This window comes from Hibiscus syriacus, unplaced genomic scaffold (assembly GCF_006381635.1).
Source record: "Hibiscus syriacus cultivar Baekdansim isolate YM2019G1 unplaced genomic scaffold, ASM638163v2 tig00110482_pilon, whole genome shotgun sequence".
NCBI classification, from domain to species: domain Eukaryota; kingdom Viridiplantae; phylum Streptophyta; class Magnoliopsida; order Malvales; family Malvaceae; genus Hibiscus; species Hibiscus syriacus.
In genome coordinates, this window is record NW_024062758.1 from 3,640,381 (window position 1) to 3,656,647 (window position 16,267).

Consider the following 16,267-nt stretch of genomic DNA (forward strand, 5'->3'; position numbering starts at 1 on the left):
TTGAACAATTCCATTCTTCTAGTCACCAAGTTTTGAAATTTTACAATTTAGTCACTAAGCCATAGATTGAGATGTTACATTTATATAAATAAATTATACTTTAATATCACGTTTAATGCGTAAATATTAAAATAAAGAAAAATAGATTTATCGTAACATAACAAGAATCAGTATAAATTTAAATTTAAAAATAATAAAAATTCAAACAAGAGATATGTTATGTATTCCTCTTTTATTCACTTGAGTGGTTATTTGATTTTTTTAACATTAGCTGTATTTTATTAATTATAAATTGGCATCAGTCGAAACTACATCAACAATACATGATGGTTATTTGATATTTAAATATAAATCAAAGTATGAAAAAAATAACACTCCTACCTAACTGATATAATTATACTTTATATCAAATTTTGAACCTTTAATCCATCGATTCAATTAATATCATTTTTGTTATACCTAATTTTATTTATATACATCTAACCGTTAGATTTGTTTTTGCATACATACACTACATAAAAAATTACTCTTTAGACTGCGGATGCCTCGTATATATTCTTACTTATAAGATCTCAAATTAATTTTTAATTACCTTATCACCTTGTACATCGAGTACATCTCCGTGTTTGTCTCGGGTGCCGTGGAACATGGCTAGGAAATAGATTGAGACGGTTTTTTTTTTTAAATAATTAAGATATTTTATTTATTAAAAGTTATATAACTGAATGAACAAATACAGTCGTGATTATCATAATTTAAATATAACAAAATCTCTTAATAAATATTGAAAATTTGATTTTATCATATTATTATTTAAGTTTTTAACTTAATAATAGATAAAACAATATTGTAAAAAAAATAATAGATAAAATATTAGTAAACGGATTTTGATTTGAGTTGGGCGTAAATTGAAGTCGGATCCTTTAAAACCCAATCTAAACCCATTAGCTTCAAATCCCGACTTTTATTCCTGATCCGAATAGTTTCATCCCTAAATACAAACACAGTTCCTCCTTATAAAAAATCGTAGGGTTTTAGTATACAAAACCACGAAACCCCGAAGACAAGAAAATGAAAACCAATGGAAACGAGAAATCTAACAGCGGAATCAGCTCCCGTATTCCAAGAGGGAATAGGTTTAATCCTCTATCGTTGGTTGGCTCTCACCGCCCCCGTCGAAAACGAGTGGGGCAGCCGAGACTCTCGCGTCAAATGAGAAATGATCACGTGCGACAATCTTAACATACGGTAAAAAAAATCGTTATCGGTTTTGTTATTATTTAAATAACAAAACCGGTAAAAAATTACCGAAAACATTATTATTTCTATTGATTTTGTTATTATTTGACGTTTTATTCGTTATTTTTTTATCGATTTTATTATTGTTACCGGAAATGTTAAAAAACATTAATGTTTTAACTAGAAATAATAATATTTTAGATAATTTTTTACCTTTTTTGTTATTTAAATAATAACAAAACTAATAATATATATTTTAGTTGTATATTAAATGTACCGTACTGTAGAGCTTCCGACATCAAATCCAACATGATCTGCTCCGACGTGTTATCCTTCTTCACTGAAACCAAAGGTATTTTTTTAATTAGCATCTTAAAATTGGTTATTTTTCCTTTTCTTTCACAGTTTTCTGAATTTCTATCATTAAATTTGATTTTATTTCGGAGCCATTTTTAAAAATTTTCCTATACTTTTAATCTCAGTGGAGCCGCTCTACATAGACGATTTGGAGAATGTTTTAGAGGAAGGTTTGCTTAGCCTTAATACTTTAGTTGAAGATGGTAGCATTGAGGAGGTATTTTCAATCCTTGATTTTGTTCTTGGTTCCAACTCAGGATTTTTATGTCATTTCAGTATTTTTTGTTTAATTCTAATAAATATTTAAAACTAAAAACCATCAAAATTGTGCCTTAATTATTATTTTAATCGAACTTTGTAATTTGTTCTTCACGCGATTTTGTCCCTATAGCTCATTGTGAACTTCTATATTTTTTTTATTAAGGTGGTGTTTGTTTTTACTAAGGTAAAAGGTTTGTAGTCTGCGGACCACATCTGTAGCAGAATAGATAGACCAAAAGTCTACAGTCTACAAGAAGAAGAATGTTTGTTTTTTAACGTCTGAAGACTGCTAAAATGAACTGAAACATAAATAAACTGATTTTTTAAACTTAAAAGAGTTTTCTAATACTGAGATTTAAATAATTTTAGTTTTACAATACTGAAATTAATCCATACAACTACAATAATAAATTATTTAAAATAAATCAATTCATATTTTAAAATAAATCAATACATACTAATAAATTATTTAAAATAAATCAATCCATACAACTACAATAATAAATCAATCCATATTTTAAAATAAATCAATCCATATTAATAAATTATTTAAAATAAATCAATTCATATTTTAAAATAAATCAATCCATACTAATAAATTATTTAAAATAAATCAATCCATACTAATAAATTATTTAAAATAAATCAATCCATGCAACTACAATAATAAATCAATCCATATTTTAAAATAAATCAATCCATACTAATAAATTATTTAAAATAAATCAATCCATATTTTAAAATAAATCAATCCATACTAATAAATTATTTAAAATAAATCAATTCATACAACTACAATAATAAATCAATCCATATTTTAAAATAAATCAATCTATACTAATAAATTATTTAAAATAAATCAATCCATATTTTAAAATAAATCAATCCATACTAATAAATTATTTTAAATAAATTATTTTAAAATAAATCAATCCATATTTTATAATAATTTATTTTAAAATAATTTATTTTATAATAAATTATTTTAAAATAAATAACCGTATTAAATTATTTTAATAAATAACCATATTTTATAATTGTTCTTGAAGAGGTTTGAAGACATAAAATCATGTCTGCACCAAGAAAAACTCGCGCAGACGTTAGAAGAGCTTCTGTCTTCTAAAAAACAAACGGTCTGCGAAGCCTAATGTCTGCGCGTGGTCTGCGTGGCGTAGACATAAGAGGTTTGAAGAGGTGGAACAGTGAAAACAAACAATGGCTAAGGTGGTGTTTATTTTTGAAGAGGTAAAAGGTCTGCAGTCTGCGGACCACATCTGCAGAAGAGGTGGACCAAAAGTCTGCAGTCTGCAAAAAAAAGACTGTTTGTTTTTTAACGTCTGCAAACTGCTAAAATAAACTGAAATATAAAATAAACTGATTTTTTAAATTTAAAAAGTTTTGCAATACTGAAATTTAAATAATTTTAGTTTTATAATACTAAAATTTAAATAATCCATACAACTACAATAATATTTTTTTTAAATAAATCAATTTATATTTTAAAATAAATCAATCTATATTTTAAAATAAATCAATCCATATTTTAAAATAAAATTTTCCATATTTTAAAATAAATCAATTCATATTTTAAAATAAATTTTTTCATATTTTAAAATAAATCAATCCATATTTTAAAATAAATCAATATATATTTTAAAATAAAATTTTCCATATTTTAAAATAAATCAATCCATATTTTAAAATAAAATTTTTCATATTTTAAAATAAATCAATCCATATTTTAAAATAAAATTTTTCATATTTTAAAATAAATCAATTCATATTTTAAAATAAAAATTTCCATATTTTAAAATAAATAAATCCATATTTTAAAATAAATCAATCCATATTTTTAAAATAAATTTTTTATATTTTAAAATAAATCAATCCATATTTTAAAATAAATCAATCTATATTTTAAAATAAATTTTTCCATATTTTAAAATAAATCAATCCATATTTTAAAATAAACCAATCCATATTTTAAAATAAATTTTTTCATATTTTAAAATAAATCAATTCATATTTTAAAATAAAATTTTTCATATTTTAAAATAAATCAATCCATATTTTAAAACAAATTTTTCCATATTTTAAATTAAATCAATCCATATTTTAAAATAATTTTTTTTCATATTTTAAAATAAATCAATCCGTATTTTAAAATAAATCAATCCATGTTTTAAAATTAATCAATATATATTTTAAAATAGATTTAAATGATTTTAATTTTCCCGCAGACCTTTGAAGACATAAAATCATGTCTGCACCAAGAAGAGCTCGCGCAAACGTTTGAAGAGCATCTGTCTTCTAAAAAACAAACGGTCTGCGAAGCCTAATGTCTGCGCGTGGTCTGCGCGGTGCAAACATAAGAGGTTTGAAGAGGTCGTGGGATCGAGTCACACGGAGGGCATTTCATAATTTGGAGGTCTTCTACGGAAGCTGCTCTCAACCTGATGTTGGGGGCAGCCTACTATATTACCTCCCCTTACTCCATTACATATGAGAACAAGGGACAACCATTTTACAGTTTTGAGTTACATCACTTTGAAGTATTCTTTTTGGTGCTTTAGCATTTATCTGTACATTTTTTGCTCTAAGTCTTTTTTTGTTGTTGTTGAACTACCCGTATTTGGTACTCTTGTTTTTCTCATACCTGAATTTATTTATGAGAATGATCCTCCAAATATATGGAAAAAACTTAAAACAAAGAGAGAAAAAATTTGAATGTACCCATGTGGATGTACTCCTACAGAGACAGAGGTATGTAGAGAGTGGGAAGGGCATTTGCCCCTCCCAAAATTTCTGGTTTAATGACATTTTAGGTACCTATCTGTTTAAGGCTTTTTCTCCCCTCCAATTTTTGAGATTAAATACTTAATGAGTCCTTAATTTTTTGAATTTAGGCAATTTGCCCCTTCCCATATTTGATCCTAGCTCTATCAATGTACTACACTTGTAGATTCCAAAAACTTTAATATGTGCTTGCTTTTGTTAGTCGTGCAATTTTTAATTGTTATTTACCCTAAATAACCATGTTCAATGCATCTTGGATACTTAATACATGATAATTACTTGTGTCCAACACCTGGATCCCGAGGTCATGAAACACGGCAAATGGTATTAGAATTCTTTTAGAAGGATTGGGTTTGAGCTTTTTATTACCTCACAATAAATATTATATTACCAGGACTTGTTACAGGTAGCAGAGAAGTTAATGATTACGCACGAAGAATGTTTGGAAGGTAATTATCAATCTGTTGAAAAATTGAGGACTTCTACAAATCCTCCACCAGTCACTCATGTCAAACCGATAATTTCTAGTTATTCAAACCCTTTTGCAGACACGTTTTGTAGAAGATAATATACTACATGATACTGTTTCTATTGATTTTTGCTTCTGTTTATCCTTGCTTCTTTCATAGGTTTTGTTTCAATGATCTGTATAGCTGTGTTGGTATGTCGAAGATAATATACTATATTCTACTGTCTCTATAGGATTTTAATTTTGTTTATCGATGTTTTTGTTTTTGATGCTTCAAATAGCGGTGTTATCATATCAGGAAAGTCTCATCCCATTAGTCATCTGGGATAGAATTCCTGGATTTTTTCCAAACTCTCAAGGGTCAGGGGCGTGGGATACCCATTATTGTATGATCTGAAACTGAAAGGTTTACACTGTATACTGCCGAACCTCCAGGGCAAATTAATGTTCTTTGAGTTTGAATAGAATGGCATCTCACAAAATGGTAACTTCATTTGGATGGTGGATTCCTTGCTAATCACTTGGTATTATTGTAGACGTATAATTTGAGCGTTGAAATAGTATGCTGAGGACGATGAAGATGATTGCATGGATGGGGACAAGGCAGCTACTATGACGGCAGATGTACCAAACTCTCGAACAAGTTTGAATCCAGCTGGCATGCCCATAGACGAGCCAAAGCCAAGCCAGGCAGCTGATGCAGAAGATGGTGGGTAGTAGTCTCATCTAGAAGAAACAAAGGTGGAAAGAATTAGATTTACATTATTTCGCATCTTTAATTTTTCTTAACGTATTCGTGTTTATAAAATCGGCTCGACTCATCTTCCAAAACATATGAGAAAATTGAATACAATTGTATCTGTCACTCGATTTTTCGAGTCTTGTAATATTTTCTGTTACCCCAATTTCAAGCTTCAGGAACATAGAATTGCAACTTCCAAATATGAATTCAAGGAATCAAGCTACAGTTCCAAAGATGAATTCAATTCTTTTAGATTATGACATGACAGTAAACACTCAATTTAGATGTTAGTTCGAGATAAAAGATAAAAATGCTACGAGCATTTAAGTACAATAAATTTGAGTAATTAAACTCGTTTAAAGCATCTATTGTATTAATTGCCTCAAAACTACAAACCTAACCCTGCATACTAGTACTACTATTCTAGACATATATATATATATTGCAACTAAACTCGTCAGTAACATTGAAGACCGAATGTTGCTTTATTCATATAGTCCAATTGCCCACGAGTGACGTGGATCAGACTTCTACGCGCGCTAAGCCAAGCCTTCCCATTGCAGATGATATTAATAACAAATAAAATAAACAAGAAAATAAACGCGAGAAAGTCATAACAATTACAGATGATATTAATAACAAATAAATTAAACGTGAAAATAAACCCAGAAAGTGAGGGAAACTGCGAGAAAGTGAAGAAGATCGGAGGAAAAGAAACAACAAAAAGAAATAAAAATGAAGCACATTTTTAAGAAGCTGCACATCGGAAGCAACCACGAGGCTAATCGAACTTCGATAAATGAGACGTTACCTTCGCCGTCATGCGCCAGCGATCATCAACGTACGATGTCCGGGATTTCTTTGGAGAGTCCTTCAACAACAACGTCGTCACCATCTCCGGTGACCACGACGATGCTGCCGGTGTCGTCGAGCATGGGGCTGAGTAGGACTCCAGCAACGGCGGAAGCTACGAATCGAGCGTCGGATTATCTGTTATTTGAGGAAGAGTTTCAGGTACAGTTAGCCCTAGCGATCAGTGCTTCGAATTCTGAAGACCCAGAGAAGGATCAGATCCGAGCAGCGACGCTTTTGAGCGTAGGGAGTCATCACTTGATGGGTTTAGGGTTAGGGACCTATAAGGGTAACGCATCAGGTGAGGCTTTGGCCAGGCAATATTGGGTAAGTGTTTTTACTTTTTGGTTTGTAATCATTATGATTGTGGATGTAATTGAGTTTCGGTTAATTGAGCTTGAATTTTTAGTGTTTTAGTTGTTATAATGATTAATTTTTGGATTGTTTGATTAGAGAAAATTGTTCAACTGAATTTTAGCGGAAAAAGGTTGGATTTATTGCGCTTTTACTAGAAAATGGTAGTGAATATTGATTTTTATTATTTTATTGGAATAGATTGTAGGTTTATTATTGAAAGTGGTGAAGTAGGGGAAATTGTAGTCAATAAGCTTCTATATGGGGTTCTTTTCTTCTTGTTATATTGGTGGTATTGACTGTGGTGATCAAGGCAAGTTGCTGCTGAACGAAGTAGAAGAGTAAAAATGATATAAAAAATTATTGTGGAGCTTTGCTTCTAGCAAAATTCTGGTGGGAAAAATGATTTGGACTGACCGATTCTTCCATTCGTAACTTATCCTGCAATTTCTCGAGTTATTTGATTGGACTAACTGTTCTGGGGTTTTTTATTCATCAGGCATACAGTGTACTTGATTATGGGGAAAGGGTGGTGGATGGTTTTTATGATGTATATGGTCTCTCCACTGATTCAGGAATTCAAGGAAAAATGCCATCTCTTGCTGACCTTGAAACAAATCCTGGGAATTCTGGCTTTGAAGTTATAATTGTGAATAGAACATTTGACCCAGCCCTAGAAGAGTTGTTGCAAATTGTGCACTGTATTGCATTAGATTGCCCTGCTACCAATGTTGCTGTTTTAGTTCAAAGGCTTGCTGAACTTGTAACAGGACATATGGGTGGACCTGTTAAAGATGCTAATATAATTTTGGCCAAGTGGATGGAAAAAAGCACAGAGCTCAGAACATCTATTCACACAAGTGTGTTGCCTATTGGGTCCATAAATATAGGCCTTTCTCGGCATCGTGCTTTACTCTTCAAGGTTAGTTTCTTTTTTGGTACTGACTTCGGACTTCATTTTAACATAGTTAAACCAACTATGCCTAGAATCAAAATTTGATTTTAAAACAGTCATGGTTTTTCTGACATATTTCTGCTTTTTCTGAGCAATTTTTTAAGGGATAATCCCTTGAATTCTTGTGGTGGATGGGATTAGAATCTCTTCTCTGAAGGTCTGCTGCCCTCCATAGGGGATGGCAGACCAACAGTGCTATTCCCCAACTTCTAATATTTAAATGTAAAGTTCTGGAAATAAATTGGCTGTCTTCCTAGACTTTGATTGATGATTATCCTACTGGTTGATTTGATTTGATTCTTTTAGTGATCTTTCTGAATACTCGTATTCGTAAATAGGGTTATATCTAAGGTTTTCATTCATCCACTTTCTGTTCTTTAAATGTAGGTCCTTGCAGATAGCATAAGGTTGCCTTGTAGATTGGTAAAAGGTAGCCACTACACCGGTGTTGAGGATGATGCTGTAAATATAATAAAGTTGGAGGATGAAAGGTTATAGCTTGTGCTTTTTTCTTTACTTACTCTTTTACATTTATTTAGATCTAATATTCTGTTTTTATATCTCAGGGAGTTTTTAGTTGATCTAATGGCAGCTCCTGGTACACTTATACCTGCTGACATTTTAAGTGCAAAAGATACAACTTTTAAGCCAAGCAATCCAGTAATTAGAAGTATCCCAACCCTTCAGTTGTCTGATGATGAATACTCTAAAGTGAAGCCACTAAACGGTGAAGGCAGTAGTCAACATACTCTGACCAACAGTAGACTTCCCTTCAATAGGGGGTTGAATTCTGGAAGGGCAGAATCATCGTCTTCATTATCTGGTACAAATGGTGATTCTGGTGTTGGTTCTTCCAGATTATCTAACAGAGTGACCTGTAATCGGTTGGACCATCTCCCATCTACTGCCATTGGATCTTCTGTCTATAAGCGTGGTCGTGGTGGCAATGTAGTTGGTGATGGCCTGAGGATGAATGTCAATGTAGTGCCTTATGGCCAGAGTAGTCAAGATGACCCAAAAAATCTTTTTGCTGATCTTAATCCATTCCAGATAAAAGGTAGAGGAAAAACATCCCAGCTGAATGGACCTACCGAGTCCAAAATTGATGAGATTCAGAGACAGAGAAATAATGTAGTTGTGGGGCGACCCCCAGCACCATTGATGTGGAAGAATCGACCTGCTTATAACGAGGTTCCTCAGAAAAAGGAGTATGGTTATATGCAGGGCCTCTTTCCGAAAACTACTCTTGAACCTAATGATTTTAATCACTCATTGTCATCTTCAACTAGCTCTTCCAAACCTGAAACGGTCCATCCTCATGGTTTTAAGTCACATGTTGATTTTGATGTATCAGGCAGAGATAATAAAATCAGGAATTCTCTGGCTGGTACTAGCTCATCTTTGGCATCCTCTGCCAGTCAGTTCAATAGCTCACAACTGGCTGAGGATGCAAGCACTAAATTTAAGGGAGGTAATCTCATGAGTAATGGGCATGATTTACAAAATAGCAGCAAGGATTTGGCTAAACAGCAAGATAATGTCACTGATTTCCGCAATAATAGAAAGTACACCGAGGATAGATATATGGGGAATAATCTCAAACCAAAGGATCTGGAAATTCTCGGCTCATCACTAGATTGTGGTACAGGAAGGGTTGATCTACTATTTGATGATACAGATGTAGGCGAATGTGAAATTCCATGGGAAGACTTGGATGTTGGTGAAAGAATTGGACTAGGTAAGGAATATGACTCATTGAAGTTCATTTCATATGAAATTTTTCTAGTTAGCAAGGGTCCGTTTTTTTACTCTGTTAGCCATGCTTTTTGTCTGTGATTTTGGAACTTTCTCCCTCTTTTTTATATTCAAGAGCACCTGTTATTCATCATGATTTGTGAAAACCTTGAGAGGTTAAATTCAGTGAGGTATTCTGATGCTTGCTTTGCAAGAACTTTTACCTTTTCTTAGGAAGCTCTCTAATTCTTATTAAATTTATTTTCTTGTGAGTAGGTTCCTATGGTGAGGTCTACCATGCTGACTGGAATGGCACGGTTAGTATATACCCTTTTTATGCTTCAGGCTATCACAGTTTTATCTTGTCTGTGACTTTGTGCTGTCTCTATTTAGCATAAAGGAATTAGGTTTTGAGCTACCAATTTAATTGTTTGCCAAAGGCATCATGGTGAGAACTATTGGCCCTGTTTTAAACTGAGCCATGAAATCTACCTTTTATAAATGATATTTGCACTAATCAGTTAAGAGTTCTTTGGAAACAGAAAAAGAAAAAAAAATAGTTTCTAATTTTGTGGGTGGTAATGGTTATTGAATTACAGGAGGTTGCAGTGAAAAAGTTCCTAGATCAGGATTTTTCAGGTGCTGCTTTGGATGAGTTCAAAAGAGAAGTAAGCAACTTTTAATCTTTTATTTCTTTATCGAAGTGATAGTAAAATGTTCTTTCTGATATTTTGGTTCTTTCTTTCATTTAAATAATTCTGTACAAACTTCAGATAAACATCCATATGCTTAAATCAAGGCAGTTAAATAATCACTGATCCTGAGTTTTGTTTTTCTCTTTAATTTAAGGTGCGAATAATGCGTAGACTGCGTCATCCAAATGTTGTTCTTTTTGTGGGTTCTGTTACTCGTCCTCCCCACCTCTCTATCATTACCGAGTTTCTTCCAAGGTAAGCGCTTGTTCCAGCATATTGTCATCTTGTCATCTTATTGAATTATGCAAAGTAATACAGATGCAATTTCAGGTTGTCAGTTGCCAACATGCACATTTATTCATGTTTCCTTTCACATGATCTTTGATGTTCTAAGTCGTGCAAATGTTTTTTTGGCATTCTAGGAGAAGCTTATTTAAGATTCTCCATCGTCCGCATTCTCAAATTGATGAGAAGCGTAGAATTAAGATGGCCCTTGATGTGGTATGGAATCATTTGCTTCTGCAATTCTTTTGTGAAGAATGTGACAACCACATAAAATGTCAAATTTGCTTTCATTTTGCAGGCGAGAGGCATGAATTGCCTACACTCCAGTACACCTACCATTGTGCACCGTGATTTAAAGTCTCCTAATCTTTTAGTTGACAAAAACTGGAGTGTGAAGGTAAATAATTTTTCAATGTTTTTAGATATTTTGCTTCTAAATGTTTCTAACTTCTACACTTTTAAATGTACTTAAAAAAAACCACATTGTCAATCTCGCTGTAAGCCTGTAATGATTGCAAAATCTTGGGATTGATTGTCTGAGTTAAAATATCTGACCTGACATTTGACTTCATTCTTACACTCTTGCTCAATACGTAAGAGTCTTATCCCTTAGTAGAATTATATAATTTCACCAGCTTTAAACTGCTTAAGAATAAAGCCTTTCAAAGAAGAAGGGAACACGAGCGTGCATCTTTTTCATTTACCTTTTTGTTGTTTTCCTATGTAGCTGGTTTGTTATGTATTGATGTGTTACTATTCATGTTTTAATTGCCCGGGAATCAAAAACTAACCTTATCATTATAAGGAAACGAATAAGAATTGAAGAATGACTACTGTGAAATTCTTGCAATGCACCCTCTGATCAATTGTGAAACTTGACCATGCAGGTCTGTGATTTTGGGTTGTCACGATTGAAGCATAATACCTTTCTATCATCAAAATCAACAGCAGGAACAGTCAGTATCTTGGCCTATGTCAAAATATTTCATAAATTCTAAATATATAGATAGCTTCTGTTATGTAGATATTTTCTGGATGCATCTGATTTAGTTCTGTCTTATGTTCAAGCCTGAGTGGATGGCACCGGAAGTACTTCGCAATGAGCCCTCAAATGAGAAGTGAGTTATTTATCTTCTATATCTTAGATTATAAGATTGCCCAGTCCACTAGTATTCTACTCTGGTTGCTTAATTTTCCTTTGCGTTTAAATTACTTCTTTATCTAGCAGTTCAGAACTCATGGGAAAAGTTGTCAGCGCCACTCTCATATAATTGCATATGTGCATTAACGTTTAGTCTCTATGCAAAAAGGTTTTTCTAATTACAACTCACCGTTATTGATGACTATGGTTAAAAGTGGCTGCATTTTGCTGGCAGAAACTCATGGATTTTGAAGCTACTGAATTGGTAAAATAACCAAAGCTTAATACTCGCATGCTAATTTTGTTGTATGTATAGATGCGACGTTTATAGTTTTGGAGTCATTCTTTGGGAACTTGCTACTCAGAGATTGCCTTGGAGCGGCATGAATCCAATGCAAGTCGTTGGTGCTGTTGGTTTCCAGAACCGTCGGCTCGACATTCCGGAGGAACTCGATCCATTGGTTGCAAGGATAATTTGGGAATGCTGGCAGACGTTAGTAAAACACAAATTTGGAATTCTACAGTTTTAGTTATATTCTTTTTTAGATATGTAGTCTAATTATTACCCCATTGTTTCCAGTGATCCGAATTTGCGGCCTTCGTTCGCGGAACTCACGGTTGCTATAAAGCCATTGCAGCGGTTTGTTATTCCGCCGCATCAGGACCAGTCAAGCTCACCCCTGACACAAGATATTTCAGTAAATTCTACACCCTGAAACGAAAATTTGCAAGTTCCTCAGTTGTGAATAAGAAACATGTTCCTTTCCCTTAAATGAGGGTAATGTATTGTTAATTTTTCATTTAAAAAAGGAGAAAAAGTAAAGCAAAGTAAAAAAAAAAACTTTTTTGTGTTTATATATATTGTTGCTCTGCTGCCAGAAAAAAAAGCAGTTTTTGTGCAGAGAAAAACTTTCGTAATGTATATTAAAAAAAAATCTATAAAAACAAAGAAAGAGTTGCCATTCATGATTCATGACTAAATTCTAGTAGGAAATTTTTTTAGTTCCGTCGTGTTACATTTTGGAATTTAGTCTAACGAGAAAGGACTGAAAAGGACAGGATATATATATAATTTTAAGAGTTTAGGATTTAGGGTCATGATTAGTTAAATTTTTACACATGATATAAATTAAATAAATTTTTTTATATTTTTATCTTATTTGAATTTTTTAACACAATAATCGAACTCGCAATTTAAGAAAAACTAATACGGCATATTCCACATATTGGACATTAAAACATACGAGAACTTATTGGTCTAATGGTCTTTTTCATAGAGGAAGCTCTAACGGCTTAGCTATGACACCCATCAGGAAAATCAGAGGAAAAAAAACTGTATAAAACGAAATCTCTTAATTTGCCTTTAAGAAATGCATATTTCCTTAACAAGCCTTCCTTTTGAAACCCTGCCTTTTCAACAACCCTTTGAGAAGCCAAATTGTCCACGTCCACAAATGCTTCAAGCCTCACCACTTGTGGGAAATCAAGAAAGAATTGAGACACTGCTAGTTTCGTTGCTTTAGTCGCAATCCCATGTCCCCAATGCCTGACCGCAACGCCAAATCCAAAATTGGCCTTATACTTGTCTTCATCGCCTGAGAACGGAAAGATCGAAGCGAACCCGATCATCAATGCATATCGATCGACGCCATGAATGGGGAATACATACATCCTTGATGTGATCCAAAGCTTCTTGCTTTGAAGCCATTGTTTTCCATCTCAGGTTTCCGGTGAACTGATCGTCGCCTGCGAATAAGAGGAAATCATCGGCGTCTTCTAGCTTGAATGGGCGAAGAGTTATCTTTGACAAGTCAGTTTCCATCTTGAACTAAATTGTTAAGGTGATAGAAGGTTTTATTTAACTTGAGGAAATTATATTAACTAAAGCTGCGTCATATTATATTATATTGTATTATAAGAGTGATCCAGAGCAGGTGAATTTGTTGACTTGTGGGAGCAGGTGAGTGGCATCTTATTGTTTAGCTATATTTCTAGGATTGTTGGGGAGGCTGGTTAGTTGTTTCATTTGACTGTGACTGCAGCTCTTTGAATCTGTGCACTCATTGGGTATAGGAAAAAATGCTAGAATATTATGGTCAAAAAAAATTATTCAGTATTTCAAAAATTAATTTTGGAATTAGGGTGATTGTTGTAATAATCAAGAATTACATAACGATTTCTAAAAATTGTATAGACTGCACGGTGATTTCTCGATGTTATTTGCATGCACGGAAGTTACCGTGTAATCTATATGCTTTTCAGAATTTACCATGTAGTCCTGACTAATTCCCCAATTATTATAGCAATCATCCTAATTAATGTATCTTACCTGGACAAACTTTTTTCACCACACTGTACAAGCAATTTTATCGAAAACAATTAGGTGAAACTAGTTGAAAGTTCTCTTTTCCTCTCTGTGGGGGTAGTTTTCAACTTTTCCTCCATTTATTCTGGTTCTAAATTATCAAGTCTGCTGGTAAATAAATGAGATTGTGACAATTCACATCAAATTGAACTGCTTCTCTTCTTTTTCTTCAAGACTCTATTCACATTGATTGGCATACTCTTATAATGATACCAAGAGATTGCATATTTCATGCTACAAATGGATGTCATTATCCAGAATATCAACAGAATTTGATTCTTTAAGCAATTTTCTCAATGTTAGATATTCTTAAAGTCGATATATGAGGTGTGATTAAAAATGAATATGAGAATATGATCTTTCAAGTATGTGGAAAAAAATTGGTGAAGACATGACAATACACGAATTCGAATATGATAGATTGAAGAATTTGAAATGGAATTTTTTATCACTCTAGAGATAAAAGAGAACAATTTCTATTGTTTATATAATTTTTTCTATATAAAGGGAGCTTCAATCCCAACATTTTTTTATAAGGAAACATTCCAGTAGTTTCAAAGTAAAAGCAAGAGCAAATCTTAAGCTAGGCAATGGCTGCGTATGGTGGCTATACATACAACGGCAGCTACACAACCACTGATCAGGTTGCCGACGGAAGGCGAAATCCAATCATGTCTTACGGTACCAAGGATAACACCGATGAATGGCACGTTACGAAATCAGAGATCGTTGTCGAGCAGCTTTGTGTCTATAAATACACACGGAGCAGTAGTAGTCTTATAGTTGTTGAAGCATCGAGGGACTATGGCCATGTTGAAGGTAAGCTGAATTTGGGCTTTTTTCAATCATGTTCGATATAATGCTGATAGTAAATAGGTCTTCAAAGTCCTTTTAAAGTATTGTACATTGGCAACATATATGTATAATGCTAGTTCCATGTAAATACCGGTTATGGTGATCGAAGTGAGTTAAGATTTTTCGGCCGCCGAATCGACCTATACAGCCAGATTCGGCGTCCATTCGTGCACGGGTCTTCATTCAAATCGAGGGAAACGTATTTGTAGATACATAAATTTTTTGAAAGGTCAATAGATCATGTCAGAAAGAGAATACGTAGAGAGTCGTTCGAGTCCAAACATGCGAAAAAGAAGTCATGGAATCCGATCGTTGCATGTACAGCATCGGCCTTGACGGGGTCCGATGAGAGTACATCTACCCTGAAACCGTTGACAACTTGAAGAATTTTGTATCACGTCCAATGGAAAAATCCATCGGAACCAAAACCATTGAAACTGGAGATGCTGCAAGAGAAAAAACAGTGGTTCTGCCTCAAACACCATTGTAAAAGCAACTATAAGAGATTATTGAACTTAAAGTACCCGGTTAACTGTTTCCTACGGAATCAACTATGGTTAATCCACCATTATCTGTGTTTCATACCTGTTTTCAAAACTTTATATAGTTGAGTATTGGTAAAATTAATGATCACTTTCTTTTACAGATTTAAAGAATTATATTTTTATACTCGTGTCCAAAAATGTTATGAAAGAAAAATAGAAGTTAAACAAAGTACCAAACTAAATTGTGAGACGTATTCCATATTCCATTCCTTTGCCACCAAAAAATCTCCTAGGAAAAGCACCGTTATTCCCCATTTTTACTATTGGATTAACAACTAGAAACGAATAAGAAAAAGAAAAATCATTTTAAAATTCCATGAACATGAATTAAGCTGAACAAGTGGTAAAAAGATGTATGTGGGTTAGGTCATAGCTCCATTATTTAATAAATAAAAGAAGAAAAAAATTATATTTAAATCCTTTACGAACCCATCAAGTGACCATAGTGGTATGATAGAATATTATTCTCTCTAAAGATCCTGGATTCGAGTAGATACGCATGCAAGATATATGTGCGTTGTCAATTGACTTCCATAAATGAAATTAATGAGGGTTCCACGCCTTACTTTATACCATCTCAAGAGTCACCTTCAGGTAAGTTTTCTCTAAATCATCAACAAAT

The 16,267-nt window shown here is 33.0% G+C and overlaps 1 protein-coding gene and 2 pseudogenes across 1 annotated transcript; 2 read left to right on the forward strand and 1 right to left on the reverse strand.

The window, feature by feature from the left end:
* The first annotated feature begins 1,081 nt into the window (after positions 1-1,081).
* On the forward strand, positions 1,082-5,915 carry LOC120128791 (annotated as a pseudogene).
* A 587-nt stretch (positions 5,916-6,502) lies between these two features.
* Positions 6,503-12,638, forward strand: LOC120128992 (serine/threonine-protein kinase EDR1-like). Its single transcript, XM_039146598.1, has 13 exons — positions 6,503-7,043; positions 7,570-7,992; positions 8,413-8,516; positions 8,592-9,763; positions 10,036-10,076; positions 10,359-10,427; positions 10,609-10,709; positions 10,877-10,955; positions 11,038-11,136; positions 11,627-11,695; positions 11,808-11,857; positions 12,197-12,373; positions 12,461-12,638. The coding sequence occupies exons 1-13, from the start codon at positions 6,600-6,602 to the stop codon at positions 12,594-12,596; spliced, it is 2,964 nt and encodes a 987-aa protein (XP_039002529.1). The 5' UTR covers positions 6,503-6,599; the 3' UTR covers positions 12,597-12,638.
* Positions 12,639-13,173: 535 nt separating this feature from the next.
* LOC120128993 lies at positions 13,174-13,714 on the reverse strand (annotated as a pseudogene).
* Positions 13,715-16,267: the final 2,553 nt, after the last annotated feature.